This window comes from Rousettus aegyptiacus, unplaced genomic scaffold, assembly GCF_014176215.1.
Source record: "Rousettus aegyptiacus isolate mRouAeg1 unplaced genomic scaffold, mRouAeg1.p scaffold_m13_p_10, whole genome shotgun sequence".
In the NCBI taxonomy this organism is placed as follows: domain Eukaryota; kingdom Metazoa; phylum Chordata; class Mammalia; order Chiroptera; family Pteropodidae; genus Rousettus; species Rousettus aegyptiacus.
Genome location: NW_023416285.1, coordinates 27,347,124 through 27,367,145, shown reverse-complemented (window position 1 = coordinate 27,367,145; position 20,022 = coordinate 27,347,124). Strand labels below are relative to the sequence as shown.

At 30.4% G+C, this 20,022-nt stretch overlaps 1 protein-coding gene across 2 annotated transcripts in view; it reads right to left on the bottom strand.

The window, feature by feature from the left end:
* Positions 1-20,022, bottom strand: part of TBCK (TBC1 domain containing kinase) — a 154,000-nt gene that overhangs the window by 93,287 nt on the left and 40,691 nt on the right. For both annotated transcript variants that reach the window (XM_016160823.2, XM_016160822.2), the window contains exons 6-17: positions 19,405-19,546; positions 15,671-15,731; positions 14,460-14,521; positions 14,148-14,209; positions 13,044-13,192; positions 11,962-12,100; positions 10,590-10,689; positions 4,611-4,660; positions 4,302-4,431; positions 3,185-3,283; positions 1,195-1,257; positions 593-719 (exon numbers count right to left, since the gene is read on the bottom strand). In XM_016160823.2, the coding sequence (XP_016016309.2) occupies positions 593-719; positions 1,195-1,257; positions 3,185-3,283; positions 4,302-4,431; positions 4,611-4,660; positions 10,590-10,689; positions 11,962-12,100; positions 13,044-13,192; positions 14,148-14,209; positions 14,460-14,521; positions 15,671-15,731; positions 19,405-19,546 (1,184 nt within the window). The remainder of the gene's footprint in view (positions 1-592; positions 720-1,194; positions 1,258-3,184; positions 3,284-4,301; positions 4,432-4,610; positions 4,661-10,589; positions 10,690-11,961; positions 12,101-13,043; positions 13,193-14,147; positions 14,210-14,459; positions 14,522-15,670; positions 15,732-19,404; positions 19,547-20,022) is intronic.

Below are 20,022 nucleotides of genomic sequence, written 5' to 3'. Positions count from 1 at the left end.
TTGCAAATTAAAATATTTTTAAAAATACTGTTCATTATAACAAATTTAAATATAGGACTTGGTGGAATGGGTTCTCATTTATGAATTTCTCAATGACTGCGACAATAATAATGAGAAAAGTAAAAGTCAAGGATATGAAACATTAAAGATATTTTTTAAAAAAATAAAGTAAATAGTTTAGGGTGCTATCCTATTCCCCAATTCTTAATAAATATGTTAAGCATAAATCATAAGTCATTAAATAGTAGGAATACTAATTTGCCCCAACTTATTTACATATGAAATTGTTTTATTATTTTCATAAGCACTGACAAAATGTACCCACAAAGATCACAATTGCACAAAATATTCTTTCTACTTTTCTAATCGACATGATGGCAAATTACATATCATGCATTTAAATGATATCTACTTGTTTAAAAAAGAAGTTAAAAAAAAGTTCTCATATAAAAAGTGGATCATAGCTTTAGTATTGACTTTTCTGAAAGTCAAGGATGTTTTAATATTTTGTTCTAATTTTTTAAATTTTCAGTCATGCAACATGCTCCTAATACTTCAAAAAAACATCTTAAAAATATGGAAGGAAAGTTACCTTGCCAATATACAAGATCAGGATGGGATACTACCCAGGCTTTTAATACACGCCTAAATTTTGCATGACCTTCTGGTGATGATAACAATTCATCATACTGATGACAACGAGGAATATCCACTTCAATCTGTAAAATAGCAAAACAATAAGGTGGAACTGTAATAGAGTGATCTCCAATTAACCACAAGGCAAGAAAATGGAGAGATTATATTAGAAATTTCAGAATAGATCGCCTACATAATTCTGGTGTTTTATATTAATACTCTGCAAACAACGAAAAGGTTGTATATTTAAATAAAGAAAACAGACCATTTATTTCGAAAAAGTATGTATTATTATAGTTTCCAAAACAATCTTCTTTGACAACCTAGTCTAAATAAAGGGAAGAGTTCCTCAGATAAAAAAGTATAATTATTAAGAAAAGATACTTGACTTAAACTCCTTTAAGGAACAGTACTAACACGCTAACTTATGAAAACATACTATGCATATAATAGTTGCTGAGTACCTATAATGAAAAGGAATTAAGTTCCTCTTGCCTTTCTAAAATTTAAAAATTCAGTCAAATTATCTTAGGTTATTTAAGAAACTCTAAACCATACTTGTCTATCTGTAGGAATTGGAGTATCTTTATCGATTGCATCATACTTGGCATGAATAGCCCCCTGCAAAAAATAAGAGAGGATACTATTAATTCATTATATCCTTGATAAATTATTAATTAGACAAAATATACTTATAAACATCTATCTTTGAAAATCTACCCAATTACTGATAGGCACATTAAAATCCAAAGTATACCTCTTAAAAAAACCCTCAACATTTTTGATAATCAGTGATGAAAATCTGTGATAATTTGCCTTTTTGTTGAGGAACATCTGAATTATATACACCAGAAGAAAAATGCCCTGGCTGAGTCATTTACCTAATGAGTATGCTTTGCAAAATCACATAGCCTCCACAACACAGCACAGCCTTATTGCTCTCTATTATTATCTCAAACATAGTAAGTTTCATGAAGAAATTTTTAAAAATTGGGGAGGAGGGAGGGCTGTCCCATAAGAAATTTTCCTGCTAAAGTTAATAATGAAAGCAAAAATAATATGGGACTCTTTAAAGGTGTGGTAGGTAAGCACCAGGAAGCAAAATTTAAAATAAATTAAAGAGTAGAATATCATGTAGTTATGGAATCATTACGAGACTAAAGAAATCTTTTACATTTTTCAGTTATATCATTACAGAAGGAATAACTGAATAAACCACTTCAAATTTTAGTCATATTTCATAAGGTCAAGCATGGAACAATTATTACTCTGGTTTACTGCAATGGTATAGAAAGAGCCAGGAATTTGGGGTTCACACTATGACATTACTTGCTGCATCAATTTTTCTGGTATATCTATAGAATGACAGATTTGAACAACCTGACCTCAGAAGTCCTTTTGAACTTAAGCATTATATGGTTCTATAATTCTAGCTATTGACGTATGGTATGTATGACAGGCATTCTTCTAAAGCAATCACCCAAACTAAAAGAACTTTGTAGATACTCATCAGAGGAATCAGAAATAAAGAAAATTATTTTAATAGGGAGTTGAAAAGGATTACAAATAGTTGAGGGGATTCAGGAAAAAAATGAATGATAAATATACATAAAAGATTGATAAGAGACTATATGAAGGCAAAATGACAAAGAAATTGACTGGAAATGAAAAAATCTGGCAAGGATTTGGCCCAATATCATGACTGCTGTCACCAGAGTTCTCCGTTAGTACTGTAAGTCACCCCAGTAATTTTGTAACACTTGTCCTTCCTCACTGCCACAGATTAGGTGTTGTAACAGAAAAAGTAGCTATTTGTCTTAGCAGTATGGTTCTTATGTGAGAGATGTGCCAAACAGCACTAAATTATGTTAAATGATTTTGGACAAGGTTCAAACTGAAGTAGAAGATTTCTCTAAACTTAGACAGAACTACTTATAAATAGGCAATTCTTCTTTAAAGAAACATACTTTATAGGCAGGATAATAAACTTCTAACTTATTTATATGTTCTTAAAATATTTTGATTTGGAAAATAATCAAGATAATTTTGATAAACCTCATTCCATATTAAATAATATAAATCTAACGAGTCTTCAATTATATTTTCCTATTCTAGTCTATTCTATTCCTTTAGTTCTTTCATTTAACATTGCCAAATATTCTCCCCTCCCTCTTTAATTTCCTCCTACACTTCCACCCCTGACCTACGGATGTTGCCATTTTTCCCTTAAGAACGGGATCTCTGAAGGTGGGGCGTCTCCTCCCACACGCTCGCCACGTGCACCCGGGGCCTGGCGCACCCAGGGCCTGGTCCGTGCCTCCACCTGGGGAGCGAACCCAGGTACTTCTGCTTGTAAAGCAGACATGCTAACCACTAAACTATGGAGCCACCACTTCCCCACAAAAAAATTGCCAAATATTCTTAATGCCCCTATTTTACGACACAATTTTCTAACTTGAAAAATATATATTTGGAAAGCACCTTTCTCTTCTTCCTTCTTCCCAAGCACTAGTATGACCAATTTCTAACCTTCACTTTTCTTTCTTACCTCAACTCCCAGAAGAGCAGCCCAGGTTAAACCTCTCATAAGTGGAGGAATGTCAACTCTTGCTTCTTTCCAGATTTGATTTTTTTTATATGGATAAGCCTACGGATGAAAAAAGATATGAAAAACGTCTCAAATTATCAAGTAGACCATTTAGCCTAAAAAATCCTGAATAACTACCACTGATGAAGTTGAAAGTGATCTTCAATAAATTTCTAAGTATCTTTAATTACTTTGGTGTTAGTAATATTTAAAAGTTAGCAGTGAAATTGTTCCCTATATTCTGTAAATTTTGTATAATAAGATCAAAGAGAGCAGCTGATTCTACAATTTTTAATTATTTCTCTCTATTTTGTGCTCTGAGAGAATTATGAATGAGTCATGTGGAGAAAAGTATTAATAGCTCATATGAATTAAATAATGTATATACAGCACTTTGTAAAATATCTGGTGATATAGAACATAGTCAATAAATATGTTGTTATTATATGGCTACTTCTATATTCTTGCATGTAAAACTGTCCTTTTGTAAATTTGTATTTTAGAGTGAGTTCTAGAAAAGAATTATTGGAAAAAAGGATATGGATGCTATTACAGCCCTTGATATATACGTTCAAATTATTTTACGCAATGTTTCAAATGATTTCCACTTATTCCGAAGGAATGAAAGTTTTAATCTTAATACATCTTTGCTCCCTTTACTAATTTGGTAATCAAAAAAAAAAAAAAAGCCTACTTAATTTTTTTTTCACTCCCAGCGAAGATAAATATTTTGAATAAATTTACTGGGTAGTTGTATTTCTATTATGTTCATTATCCATTTCTCTGTTTTAATATTAGTGCTTTTTCCTGTTGATTTTTAAGTGTTTTTTAAATAGTAAGGATATTAATCTTTTGTCTAATACGATTTTGCATATATCCCTGCATGTTGCTTTTACATTTTAATTTTATGTACTATGAACACATATGTATCATTTTTATAATTAAACATAAATCAGAAAACATAGGTCTGAAGAATTAGTCTTCTCATGGCATCAAGATTCCCAAAGAATTACCAATGAAATAAAAAATAAAAATTGTATATGGGCTCTTATAACCCTTTACGTTTTAGAATCCCTACCTTTAGCAGCCTGTCAAAGAGAATGATTCTATTTAGTTGGTACTCAGTGTCCCTCTCTCGGATGATTAAAGGGAGAGTGGCAGCTGCAGACAACTCATTATTGCTGTTTGAATGAGGTAAATTAGACTGGCTGTAAAAGAGAAACAAAAGCAGTAAAATTGACAAAAGGTATAAAATTTAAAAAAATCAAAATACCATATTCTGTGTTCTTTTTACAAAATACTTTTCAAAGAAAATATTTAAGCTTCTTACCAATCTAATATGAAAAGAAAAGTAAAATAAGTGTAAAAAGAGACTATATACACTCACTCATCTTCAAGTAGTGGGTAAAATGCTTCTCCACCAACATCTTTTAATCTCTGTCAATTTAAAAAGAAAATATTTATGTATGAGGATTTGAGACAGATATGCTGATCTGTATTTAAAAGGAAAAAGAATATAAAAATTATGAATTTATGAAAGTACTAAGAGAAGTATAAAATACAATTTAAAATCAATCCCTATCATAAACATGCAGATATATTATGCCTCTAGTAATTAAGTTTATCTGTGAAGAATAGTTCTTTGTATTTTGAATTTTTTTTTACCTGCAGGTGTCTCTTGAAAATGTTAGACACCTACTATAATATTTTCCAAACACAATTCAGAATTACTAAAATTAGTATAAAATTTAATAAATGAATAAAATATTTTTAAATTGTACGAACTGTTATTAAATGCATATCGCTTAACTTAAAGCTCAAGTAAGATTTATTTTATTTTGACATTAATACAAACTAAGACAAAAGTAATGTACTAATAAAAAGGACTCAAAAGAATTTCTCATAATCATACTTTGAACATGTATAATTCAAATTCCTAATAAATCAACTGAAAAAAAATTCAATTCTCTTAATTACTTTTTCCAGAAAGTCATTATATTAATGTTGCTCCAATAAAAACATTATAGGTATTCCTCAAAAACATAAGAAGGCAGGCAGTAGTAAAGTAAAATCTTAGACACAACCTAAGGAGGGTAATTAAAGTTAATGCCACCTTGCCTGCTGCTCTGCTCTTCAGTTCAACCTCCAACCTGAAGGCGGAGTATCTGTTCCTGTGGGGACTGAGAAAGCAGTTTAAGCTCTGTGTGCAGCCAGTACTGATCTTCTATTGATTAGAGTTGTGCACTCCTCCCTGGGTGTTAGTCCCAGAGTTTTTAAAAGCCAAAGATAAATTTTTTACCCAACATTGAGAATCTGGCAAATACTGGATTTATGCTTGGCTTCTCTCTAAAATGTCACATGTCATGTACTTATCCTATTTTGCCTTTAAACTCTTAGGTAGTTCTTTCTTGAATTAAAATTCTAAGTAGAAAAATTAGATTTCCCCAAGTTTCAGTGCATTATTAATACACACACACACACACACACACACACACATATACTTTTTTAAGTTTGAGTTTTACTGTCTTGAAAGTCATATATATTAATTTTAAGTATCTTTTCTGTTTTTACTAATTAAAATTTTAGTATATCAGTGGCAAAAAAGCAAAAAAAATTTATACAAAAAATTATTAGGTAAAAATTATTCAGTTTCTATATTATCTTTAAAATCAGCAACATTAATAATTTTCTTAATATTTATAGAAAAATATTTTAAATTTCTAAAGTGAAAACGTTAAGAAAATTGAGGAAGTTAAATCAAAGACTTGGATTCATTTAACTTGTACTCATATGATTTGGAATATATTTAAGTTAAAGAAAAAGTTAAGGGTAAAATTAAATCATGAAAACCACATATTTTTGATGTAGTTTATTGGTTTTTGCCTTGTATTGCTATTTATTTTGTCCACTATACACATTCTTTCTCTTAAAAGAGATTATAAGTTCAGTGTATTATGTAGCAATAATTATGTATTTTAATTTTCTGTTCCTATGACAGATTAGAGATCCTACTATTTAACACATGAAATATCAAATGACAGGAAAAGCCTTAAAAAGTAAGAAAAATACAGTGATATGAGACCCTATGCTGGGTTTAGAAAGGAGTTAAACTAGCACTAAAGTACACTGATGACTGTGGCCCAAGGTTTTAGGGCACAATGGGAAAAGTCTTGGGCATCTGATTAACAGGTAGCCAGACAGGCGAAGACCATGGTAATCCGAGGAAAGGAAGAAATGTATGTGTGTTGCAGGCGGCTGGGGGAGGCTGCCAGCCTAGAGACAGACATTTTAGCTGTAGGTACAGATTATTAAGATAAAAAGGCTGGGAGTTTTGGTTTCCAGTCCAACATTCAAACAGCTTAGAAGTCATCCTTCCTGCTCTGAAAACAAAACAAAAAACAAAAAATCAACACTTTTTACATCCATCAGAATTAGGGCAAAATGCTGTCTGGTTTTAAAACTAGAGTAACAAGCAAATATAGAGAATCACAGCGAAGCTGAAATAGGAGCCTCTGCTGGAGCCTGGTACGAACTACTAACGGGCCACTAACTGCTGTAGACTTAGCAAAGACTAACTTGGGAGATAAAAATTGAAAGCCCAGCCATAGAGCAACCCACACTTTCATGAGTTTCACCTCTACAAGTACCAACAGGTTCTCAGGGTGAAAATCTAAGAAAAATCCTCTGTGTCCTTGACAAGGAGGGGGAAAGTAACCATTTCGAAACAGCTGCCAGAAAGTACTTTGTTCTCATCAATAAAGACCTGCTCTCAAGAAAAACTATTCTGCAGCGTCTAAATGACCAGGAAAAAGGGAAATAACCAACTCTAGCCCCTGCAAGTCTTTGATGTATAGACGAGATATACCCAATTTCAGCTCCCTCTAGCCTTCCTGAAGAGGAGGGAGGGAGGGAACTGTGAAATACATGAAAAGGAGAAAGGGAGGGAAAGGAGAAATACATGTGAAGGTCACAGCCCAGAGACAGGGGCTCCCTAAAAGGCTGAGACTTAATTAAAAGATTAAGTAACACTTTGCCTCCTCTACATTATCTCCATATCAACAAGGCCCCTGTATAATAGCAGGGGATTACAGCTGAAAGAACTGCAAGCCTCAGACCCTATTTACAGATGTCTAGGGAAACCCAAAGACAACAGGGGAGGAAAAAAACAGGGACACTGGAGGAAAATTTGGCCTTTGACACAAAAGCTACACAAATACTAAACAGCTAGGTAAACAGAAAATCTTGCACTAGAGGCCTATTTACCAGTCCCTTTTATTGACACGTCATGTCCGATTTCCAACAAAAATTACAAGGCATGCTAAAATTCAAAAGAAGACACTCTAAAGAGACAAAGCAAGCTTTAGAACCAGACTCAGATAAGGCAGAGATTTTTGAATTATCAGATTAGGAACATAAAATAGGTATGATTAATATGCAAAGGAAAAAAAGTAGAACACATCTAAGAACAAGTGGGTAATGTAAGCAGAGAGAGATGAGAATCCCAAGAAAATTGAAAAGAAATACCAGAAGTAAAAAAAAAAAAAAAAAAAAAGTAACAAACATGAAGAATCTCTCTGATAGACTCATCAGTACATGAGATATACTAAGGAAAGAGTCAGTGAGTTTGAAGATATATTAATAGAAACTTTCCAAACTGAAATGCAAAGAGGAAAAGGAATGAAAAAGACATAAAAGAATATCCAAGAAGATGAAACACTCAAAAAAGATGTAACCTATGTGTAACAGGAATACCAGGAGAAGAAAGAAAGGAACAGAAAAAATATTTGAAGAAATACTTAAAGTAATAACAACAAAAATCTTCAAAATTAAACAGATACCAAGTGACAAAAATCCAAGGAGCTCAGAGAACACCAGGCAGGATAAACACTCAAACGAATAAATAAACAAAACCTCCAAACCTAGGCATATCATATTTAAACTGCAGAAACTCAAAGACAAAGAGAAAATCTCGAAAAGTAAGGGTTGGCAAGGTGGGGTGGTGGGGTCGACCTTACCTTAGATGAACAAGGGTACAAATTACATTGGACTGCTCTTCAGAAACCGTGTAAGCAGGAAGAGAGTAGTCTAAAGGTTTAAAATATTGAAGGAAAAAAACAGCCAAACTACAATTCTGTATCCAGCAAAATTATCCTTCAAAGGTGAGAAAATAAATTATTTGTTAGACAAATAAAAATGGAGGGAATTTGTTGCCAGTAGAGCTAACTTGAGAAATATGTTAAAAGTTATTCACAGAGAAGGGAAAAACATATAGATCAGAAACTTGAATCTACATAAAAAATATTACAGAAAGAATAGATGAAAGATATATCTTTTATTTCTCTTATTCTTAATTGATATAAAAAATAAAAGTTTGTTCAAAATAATAGATCAATGTACTTGGAGAAAAGCCTATGGATAAGTGAAATGACTGACAGCAATGTAATAAGGGTTGGGAAAAACGATAAGAGAATACACTGTTACAAAACACCTGTCCTGCATTACCTGGGATTAGTACAGTGTTATTTAAAAGTGAACTTTTATTAGTTGTGTATATTGTAATACATATATTGCAAACTTTAAGGTAACCAATAAAAAAAAATTTTAAAGTATAATTGCTATGGTAAGAGAGCAGAGAGAATAGAATCATATAAAATGGTCAATTAAAACCAGAGAAGTCAGAAAAAGAAATGAAAGACACAGAGAGAAAGAAAAGATTGGGGTGGAGAAAGAGAGAGAGAAATAGAGGGAGGGAGGGGAAGAAAGAGAGCAAGAAAGAGAGAAGGGGAGAGAGGGGGAAGGAGAGAGAGACAGAGAGAGTGACAGAGACAGAGACATCGACAGACAACAAGGCGGGCAAGGAATACTGAACAGTTACACGTATGGCAGATACCAATCCAACTATATCAATAATCATTTTAAATGTGAATGGTCTAAATCTACCAAAAAAGACAGAAACTGTCAGTGTGAATAACAATAATGATAATAAAGCCCCAACTCGATATTGTCTGTAATAAATGCACTTTAAACATAAAGACATCGATTAAAGGCAAGGGGACAGAGAAAGACAAACCACGGTGATACTAATAAAAAAGAGTGGAAATAGCTATGCTAATTTCAAACAAAACTGACTCAAGAGCAAGAAATATCATGTGCACACATATACACATACTATTTACAAGAGTAACAATAAAATATTTTAGGAATAAATTAGATAACTGATATATAGATATCAAAAAGGAAACTGTGGTATAAAATAAAGTGGTATTTCTATACCATGTTCAAGAAATAGAACTCCATATGTTAAAGATATCAATTCTCCACATTTAATCTATAAATTCAACATATTTCCAATCAAAATCCTATAATTTTTTAAAGAAACTTAATAAGATGATTATAAAAAGCATATAGAGCAACATGTTAGAGAGCTCCTACTCTATTTTAAGAAGAACAAATTAGAGATATTTCCTTACTAGACATCAAGACCTCTCATAAAACTACGTACTAGGAGAGACTGTTATTGGCTAAGGTTAGACAAATAGGTCAAAGATCAGAATAGAAAGCCCAGAATCATATCCATGTATACAAAGAGATGACATTATGAATCAAAACGACTAAAGAGCAAATTATTTAGTATACAGTGCTGAGACAACGAATTATTTCTTATGAGTAAAATAAGATACTGGATACCTACTTCACATCTAACTAAAAAATATTCCAGGTGGATTATGGACTAAATATGAATGAAAAAAAAAACTTTAAATATTGCAGAAGAAAATATATAAAAACATTATACAAAATATATGTATAATTTTGGTATAACTTTAAATAAGTTATAATAAGCAAAATATATCACATAAAACATATTTAACCATAAGGAAAGAGCCGTTGAAATTCCGAATTCTATTCATTAAAAGACATCTCAAAAAGTTAAAGGAAAATCACAGATTTGAAGATATTTGTGCGTCAAACAGCCAACAAAGATTCCATATCTGGACTGCCATTTTAAAAGTCCTCAAATGAGTAAGAAATCTCTCAATAGAAAAATTGTCAAAAGATATGAACTAGTCAATGTATAAAAAAGGTAAGCAAGCAGTCAAAAAAACATGAAAGGACTCATAGCTGTACTATAATCAGGGAATTAAAAATTAGTATCATAGCAGAATACCATTCCACACCCTTCAGAGTAATAATTTTTTAAAAATTTGATGATACCATGCATTACTAAGTATGTGGAAAAATGAGAACCCTTCTCTAATAATGGTAAAAAATATAATAAAATAATAAAACCACTTTGTGAACAATCAGAGAATATATACTTGGAAAAAAAAAAAGATCTGAAGCAAATTTGCCAAAATACCATTCTTACATTTCGTAGCTGGCATAATGACAATGTCACAGTCGTATCATCTAATAGTGAGCTTCTATCTCGACCTTGTCCAAAGCTTTCACCATCTTCAAAGAGAAAACTGAAAAAAGATTTTAAAAATATTATTTTAATAAACAAACAAAATCTGATAGTTTCTTCTAGAAATAATGTTTTTTCTAAATCATTAATCCCTTATTAAAGAAAGAAATTTCAGATTAAATGAGTTAATAAAAAATATATAAGTGCTAGTTGAAAATTCTCTAAACAATTCTCATTTTTAAATATATGGTAAATTGGTAAGAGTATAGTATATAAAACATTTTAGAAATACAACAGTAGAATTTACACTCTTTGTTCAAGCAAGTTCAATATTAAAATTACTCTCCTAACACTGTAAATGTGATCCTGAGAAGTTTATATCAGTAAAAAACAATAAAGCGAGGAAGAAAAAAACATAAGATGGTAACTTCACTGGAAAAAGAATATTGAATGATAAATGTAAAAATTTGCTTAGAATTTCAGAAAATTACTTTCAAGAATTTATATATCCTTCAAATTATTTATTCTTGGAATTTCCATCATCTTATTTCCCAATTTTCTACTAAATTCAATATATGAGCAGTATAATTGAAGTTAATATTTAAAAATTATTTTAAGAGGGAAATAGAGAACCAATGAACTATTGAAATAATTAACCTAAGTATTTAGCATATGAAGAAAAAAATGATCAGCAGATGATTTCTCTAGTTACCTACAATGATCAAAGCTAATGTGAAAATCTAAAATTAAAATTTTAAAGCATTGGTGGAATCTCAAGATTCATGTTCACTTGTTTGTGAAAACAATATAAAGAATAATGGAACGGGAATAACTCTGGCCCTTACGGTTGTATTGTTATTTAATACCCAGTCTAATTTACGGGATGGTGTCCCGGAACTTATGCAGTTCTATAGAGTTTTCTTAACGGCGACTTAGCTCCATAATCTCTGAGACAAGCATTGTACATTTACAAGTGTAATTGGAAATAGAATATGGTTTCTTTTAATAGGCACACTAGTTGATTAACTCTCTTGAATATTACTATTCTTTCTGACCTGTACATTTTTCAGTATTAAACATTAATTATTATAAGATATTCCATGATGCTAATTTTACTTCAAATAAAGGATAAAGCAAATTATAAAAAATATTTATTAAAAGTAATAAAAATGTTAATGGGAACTGTGCAATTAGATACTTCAGCCACAAAAATAAAGTATCGGCTTGCAATTGCTTTCATAATCACTTAGTTGGAATGTCTACAAAAAATTTTAAAAACAATTTTATTTTTATTTATTTTATTTTTTTCATTTCCAACATTTTTTTTTCTTACTTGGGAAGTGTACAGATAGGTGGTTTGGATCGAATGATTTCCTTGTTGATAAGTTCTTTCTCCAAGTCACCTCCAGCTAAACACCAAAGGTAATACACTTCTTCAATAGATCTTTCTGCCAGGTAATCGCTGTTTATATCTATTAATGGCAAATTAAAGAAAATCATAGCTATCTCATTTTCTGTTTTTATTAAAAGGCAAGAGACAATTATAATTGATGCTCTAAAAAAGTAAAAACTGAAAAACATAGTAAGATATCCTTTCAAATATTCATAGTATAAAATGCACAGAGAATGAAATGCAGATATATATATATTGAATGTACATTCAATCTCTTTGAACGAAAGTGGAAATTTTACCTTCTAGATCAGAGATATCTATATCTATATCAAATATACTGAGCTCTGTGGGAAAGATTTCGCCATTTTGAATAAATATTACTTGAAGATAGAGTGTTAAGAACATACTAGGAACACAACAAATATTTGATTGAATGAGTATTTAGAAACTATTTTCTGCCATAACTTACCTCAGGGTAACTTTTTGGTATAAGCGTAACTTACTGGTGCCACTAAAATACACATTCTGAGAGTTATAATCTCCACAGAGAAATAAAAGGAGAAAAGTTGATATTCTCTTTAAATGCAGAATGTAATAGTATATACTTCCAATCAATGATACGATTTTTTAAGATCATTTACAATAAATTACATGGAATATAATAAAAATATTGATGTAGTGAAAATTCCATTGGGAATCAGAAGACCTGACTTTAGCATTAAGGTTTGAAATGCTGATAGAACTTTCCTTTAACATAATAATTATTTTTTGTGTTAAGTGCTGCTTCCTCTCCTTGACTCTTAAAGTTCTTTCTCCAAAGTAATTTAAATTTAAAGGTTTAAATGTTAGCTTAGTTATATTTTAAGAACATCTAAAATTGTCTTTTAATTCCAAGATAAGTGTCTGTAAAGTCTCACTAATATATTATACCTTGTTGATAAATTCTAAACTGAAACTAGGAAAAGATTACTCTCTTTAAAAACAAGACTTTATATCACTGCCTATCTCATATGTATCATTACCTTTACACAGCTGACTGATATCCTCAGGCAGAGTTAAATCAGCACATCTCAGAGAAGATGAAAACAGACTGGCAGGTTGTTTAAAGGGGGTGTATAAAGGTGACACTTCACTGAACACTTTGTCCTGCATTAAATCATCTGGGGTTGGCCTTGAGAAACACATTTAAAATTCAGAGCATGAATGAAAGTCATTAAAAATTTCCTAGAAAAATAATACACATTCAAGGGGAGAGTTGAAAGTCTTAAATACATCCTTAGCACAGAATATAAAAACACTCTCCTTGCTAGAGTCTAGAAGTATATCTTTATATCACTGTAAGTAGTAAATGCTGAATTTTTTACCTTTGTTGTGCTTTTTGCATCTTATGATCTATCAAAAGTATTACATATGAGCATCTTAATTTTTTACTTTTAGTTTGACTACCATGTACCCGCTTTATTAAATATCTTAAATAACAAAATTGTGACAATGACATCTCTTGGTTTTCTTCCTATTCTCTTAGTTTAATGTAGCATATTTACCCAAAACTATGCTTTTAATATCATTCCTTTCTTCCTAACATGTCTTGATAAAGATGTTTGTCTAAAGACAAACTAGAATACATTATCTTCAAATATTATATACCTAAGGGAGTTTAGAGACAACTGTATGGCTAACAGTGACATCGTCAAATAAAAAAAATAAATAAAACTTCTAAGAAATCCTTTTATATAATCAATAATTGTTAGCTTACTTCACCATTTATCCAAGTTCTTTGCTAAAATACATATTACCCAAAACTTGTTCTTATTTCTCTTGTATCATTTGAGTCTGGAAATATCTAAATCCCATAGTTGAGCTGACTTTTGCATTGGAGGCTGGGAAATGAAGTAGTAACTTTTTTTTGGTATATTCCAGTTTTCTCACCATGGTTTAATTTTTTTTTTCTTTTTCATCTTTTATTAACATATGTTAAAGCTATAACTATCGATTATGATACTGATGTCAGTTATGTATTAATTTATATATTATTTAATCCATTAGTATTATAACTAATAATAAAAAAATCAGGTACTTATATGTTAAAGATCCCAGTGTAATCCCAGACTCTTAATAATACCAACCTCTTGGAAGGGTGGAAAGTGAGGCACTTCTTCAAAAGATCTATCACATTTTCAGGAAGCTCCTGGTAAATAAAGAGAGAAGAGAACTACTTAAAGTGATCCATTCTAAATATATATTTTACTCAAATGTTTGCTAATCTAAGATGTTACAATTTTTTAAAAAGTCTTTATTAGGACTTTATCCAAATGATTAGTTTGTCATTCTGAAAAAGCAAATGTCTAAACAGGCATAAACATAGCTTTAAAATAGGTTGCTAATGGATCCCAAACATTGAAAATAAACAAATTTGCAATAACAGATTAATGACAAACCTTTATAATGTCCAGACAACCATGCTCTTCAGCCAGAACTATTAGAGTGTCATCTACACAGTCTATAAAACAAAAAATTATATGAATTAATGCTGCTTTTCTAATTTATCAGACTGAGTACTGAACTTGAATTTTTTAATCGTGTAATGTAGTTTTGGAACTCTGATAATTGAAAAGCTTGTGACTTTTTAAGCTTTCCTCACATATTTTGATAAAGACTTTGACACTAAATATTAATTGAATCACAGATACTGAAAGGTAGCTTAAATATAAGTGAGATAAAGCAGTGATTCTAGGAGGTAAAGGTGCTTGCTTGTTCTTTCACTCTCTAATGAATATACACATATTACTCATTTAAATAATTTATTACTTTTTGATGATTATAAGACTAATTTGTTTTATTATATACAATTTTCAGAATGTACACATATTTCTCTAGGGATTTAAACTATAAGTTTAGGCTGTAGACCACATTTAGAAATCTCTGAGACTCTTTAAGAGCTATATTATCAATCTTTATAATTAAATGTAGCAAAGAGTAAAATTTTATGCAATTTTATTTATAATTCATTATTTAACATTTATTAATACATTCTATACACATCCTTATTTGTAAACCCTATTAACCTGTACACCAATCTGTCATTCTCTTACATGAAGTGCTCTATCACTTTTTTTTTGTCCTTTTTTACCACACACGCTTAATTTATTTCACTATGAAGTAGGTAACACAAATTTTTATAAATTTTAACTATGAGTATTCAGATATAATATACGTGTAAAATATATAACCTTATTATATGGGAAAATAAACATTTTTCTTCAGTCATAGTCACACAAATCATAGAACAGAAAGCTCAAAAGTTAAGATAAATTGCTAAAGGTAAACTGCTATAGAGAAGTATAATTTCATATTCTCATATTTTGATTTCACAAATTATTTTACTTGGCTAGATCATGAAGCTAATTTTATACTTCACATCTATCCACATTATAATTCCTTAGTGAATAAGGAAAGCTCTACTGTAATAACTTCAGAAGGCACTTCTTTAGCTGTCTTGTTAATACTTAAAACTAATTATGAGAAATTGAAGAAAGCGAGGACATTTCAGTGTATCACTATTTTAGATGAATACATCTTCAGTGCATATAATTACTGGCAGTCATTAAAAAATAGATTTATAGCTGAACGATAAATCATTGACACTTACCCAATGTAAGCAAAAACTTTAGTCTTTCAGAAATATCAAAACTCTGAAATAATTTTCTTCCCTAAACAAAATGAGAAAAGAATTCAAGTTAACATATGCATTTTTCTTTTCTAGGGTGGTCTTTTTTTTTTTTTTTTTATCAGAGTTGAAAATGGTTTTATCAGGTACTTCTACTTCTCTCCAGAAGTTTTATCAGATTTCAAAAGTAAGTTCCACTAAGAAAAAATTATTGGTGACACAATGTTCTTTACATTGTTGCATAATATTTAACATTTCATATATCTAAGGATTATTACATTCTAGTTTGACCTCAGTCTACCTGCTTACTATTTATCTACACTGTGATGAACACAGCATACACACGATGCAGTTAAATTTGAATACTTGCAATATAGTGAACACACTCTGCCTATTCAGGTCTATAGACTGGCTCATGTTATGTCCCTACCAGCAACTTTTTCTTCATGTCTATCAAAATTCCATATATCCATTATTTCATTTTCACTCCTGAATGTTAATTTTGTGAGTCAAAGAATTCAAAATTTAAAACTACTTTCTCTCAGCACTTTAATGGCGTTGTTTCACTGTTTTCTTGCTTCCACACTGCTTTAAGTGTCAGTTTAATTTTCACCCTTTTGGCAATATGTCTTTTGTTTCTGACAGGGTTTAAGATTTTCTCATCTACACTGATGAATACATCAGACTTAATAAAGACAGTTTAGTGTTTTGATTAGAGTACAGCTTTAAATGCATAGTGATGGGTGCAAATTTGCTCAATTACTTACTATTATCTAAGTAGGACAAGTTGATTAATCTTTCTATACCTAAATTTACTAATCTGTAAAAAATAATAATAATAATAATTAGGTAAACTTCATAAGACTGGTGTGAGAATTAATTAATAGATGTTAAAGAGACTGGAAAAATACCTGCCTCTTGATAAGTGCTGAATAAATCTTGCCTATTATTTCATTACTGGTTATCTTCTAAGAGCTTATTTTTTTGTTGTTGTTCATATTGTTTTTCTATTCCTCTTATTATAAATGGATATTAGGAAATCTGAATCTATCTTCTCTGTATTTTAAAATTTATTTCATATTTTTGATCTCTTTATCTCTTTGTGTCATATTTTGGAAGAATTACTCAATTTCATCTTCTATTTTCAGTCTGGCCAGTTTCCAATGATCAATCTTTTTCTTTATTTCAATAATTATACTTTTTTTCCCTTAAAACTCTTAGCTGGTTCTTTTTTTTTTTTGACTAAATATTCTTGATTCATAGTTTCTATAATTATTTCATGAATAGTATTGTTTCTTCTATCTCTTAAAGAACACATTTATTTATTTTTAAAGTCTTTTCAGTAGTATAAATTCTTCTACTGTTTCTTTTTTATTGTAGAGGTCATCTTTAGATGTTTGATGTTTCTTAGGTATATTCTCATTTTTGAAAATACAGAATTCTATACATCTTTTGGACTATGGAAACTTCTGGGTGGCAGAGTGGCTGTACTAACTTTCTGGTGATATTGTAAGAGTTCTTAGCAAAATGGTCTTGGTATAGCTTCTCATCTTTTTCCTTAGAATTTCTAGTGGACCCAAAGTTCCCTCCGTTAGTTGTTGGTATGTTATTAATTTATATCCTAATATTTTATACCAAATCTAAGGGTTTGATGAGGCAAAAGAAGATTTAAGCTTATGTTCAGTTTGTCATCCTTAAACTAGACTATCTAAACTTTGAGTATCACTTAAAATGTCATGAAGCCCATATGATGGAGCTAATATTCCCTCCCTTGGTATTCACACAGCTCTCTGAGTTTATCTTCAAAGTTTATGGATTTGAATTAAATTATAAGCCCTTTCACAATGTGTCTTAATCACAGTTTATCCCTTGTTGCATTTGTCATGATGCTATACATACAGTAAATACTCATCAACATTTGTTGAATTGAATTACTCATATAAGACATACCCAGATTATTAGTAAAGAGTTTAGATACACAGGTGATGGTAATAAAAAGGAAAAGCTGTATATTTCACATTTACATTTAGGTATACTTCACATTCATATTCTAATATACTTTTTCATTTAGGCTATGATTGTAAACAAAAATGAGATTTACTATCATTTCATACCAATGAAAAGTAAGATGGTTTAGACAAAGAATAGGAAAGAATCAGAAAATCTGGAATTTTTCCTTAGAAAAAACAGTGCCAATATGTAAACAACAAATGTTATTGAATATTTTAATATTAATAATAAAAGATAACATTTATAAACTGTTTGCTATGTAACATCCTATACTAAGTATTTTAGATACATTATTTTATTAATTTTCCCAACAACTTTATAACATAGACATTATTATTATTTATAGAAGTGGAACCCAAGCCTTGAGAAGTTAGGTTTGCTACCTGAAGTCACACAGCTATACTTTACAGCATCAGAATTCAAACCCAATTTTCTCTGACTACTGAAGCTTGTCTCTTAACTATTATGCTTTACTACCTCTGCTGTTGAATTATTTCTTAAATATACAAAATGAAGAAAATACTGTCTACCTAATTTGTAGATAGAAAAAAAATCAATGAGTTAATATTCAGAAAACCCTTGGAAGACAGAAATAAGAGCTAAATAATAAAAATTTCTATCTCAAAAGATGTCATAGTCCAAGTAGACAAATTTGACAAATGTTATAATAGAAGACAAGAACAAAGAAGATAAAGATCCAAGGCTGGCAGGTATTTGGAGGTATGATCAACAGATCATTAGTTGTCTCTCCAAAATTATTGCCATCTTGGACATGAAAGATTGTCAGTTGTCCCTCCAAATCCATTCTCAACATTCTTTCCAAATATTTAAGTGTCCAGCTGAAGATTACATTTCCTAGTCTCTCTTCTATCTCTATGTGGCCACATGAGTAAATTGTCACCAGTGAAAAGTACAGAGTTGATCATTATAACTTTTAGATCATATTCTCAAAGACAGTTATCATAAATTCACTCCTCTCCTTTCTTTATAGCTAAAAAAAAAGTTTAAAAAGGAGAACTTTGGAAACCAGTTGTTGAGAATGGTGGAGCCATCCCTGGTTTCTGCATGACATTGTGAAATAAAGCCCACCCTACCCTCACTGAACTATTACCAGTACACAAGGGAGAAAAACATCTATGTTCTATAAGTTATTGAATTTTTAATTCCTTGTTCTTAATAGCAGTTTAGTCTTTACCCAAATAAATATAGAGGATATCTGGGGAAGGCCTCATAAAAAGCCAAAGTACAAAGTAAGTTTTATAGGAAACAGACAGTAGGAGAGAAGTTATTTAAGAAGAAAGACTACCACAGAAGGGAGAGAGCATGAACATATTGAAGAATACAAGCAGTTTTAGTGTAAACATTTCTAAAAAACGTTTAATTGTTAACATTTTGTACAATGTAAATTTTTTATGCTTACTACAAGTGTAAACATTTCCGGAGATACCAAAATGATATTTACACTTAGTAAAATGTACATTTACAATTGGTTAAAGTGTAAATATTTCTAGAGATACCAAAATAATAAGCAAATTAATTGTTAAACAGGATTTTGTAAAAAGTCAAATTGAAAATTAAGCTGTTTCTCCTCAAATCTAGTCAACTAGCAAAGCAAAAACATATTATTACTAGTTTCCCCATCCACAAAGATTATTCTAGTAAATATATAATTTCCTTTTATTAGTTTAATATTTCTTTATACATACCACACAAAGCTCAAATAAAATGATTCCAAGAGACCATATATCTGCTTTGGGGCCAGAAGGCAATGGTTTTTCACTTGGCACGTGATCAGAGGTTTTGAAAATTCCTTGTGCAATTACCTCAGGTGCCAAGTATGATGGATACCTATAATGATATATTAAAACAAAATGAATAATTACTATGAACTACAAAGGAGGAAAGAAAAGTATATTTTACCTCTGAAAACAGTATTTATTACTCTGAGTAGCAGCAATGTCAAAATCTATAAAAATATATAAATTGAAAAGACCCTCTCCCATTTCTGTACTCTAGTCACTCATACATGCATAATGTATATATAAACTTGACCACCCATCACCACTGTTTCAGAAGGCAGCGTACTGTACACATTACTCCATACCTCTTTTTTTCACTTAAAAATATATTTTAGAGATCATTCTATAAAAATAAGTATAGCTTTGCCTTATTCTTTTTGAAAATTGCCAATGATTTTATTGTATTGATATACTTCATTTATTTGACCAAAATTTGCGGAACAACATTTTGGAAGTTCCATTCTTTTACTATTACAAACAATACTGAAAAAATATATTATAAAATTTCGTTTATGACAAATGTAT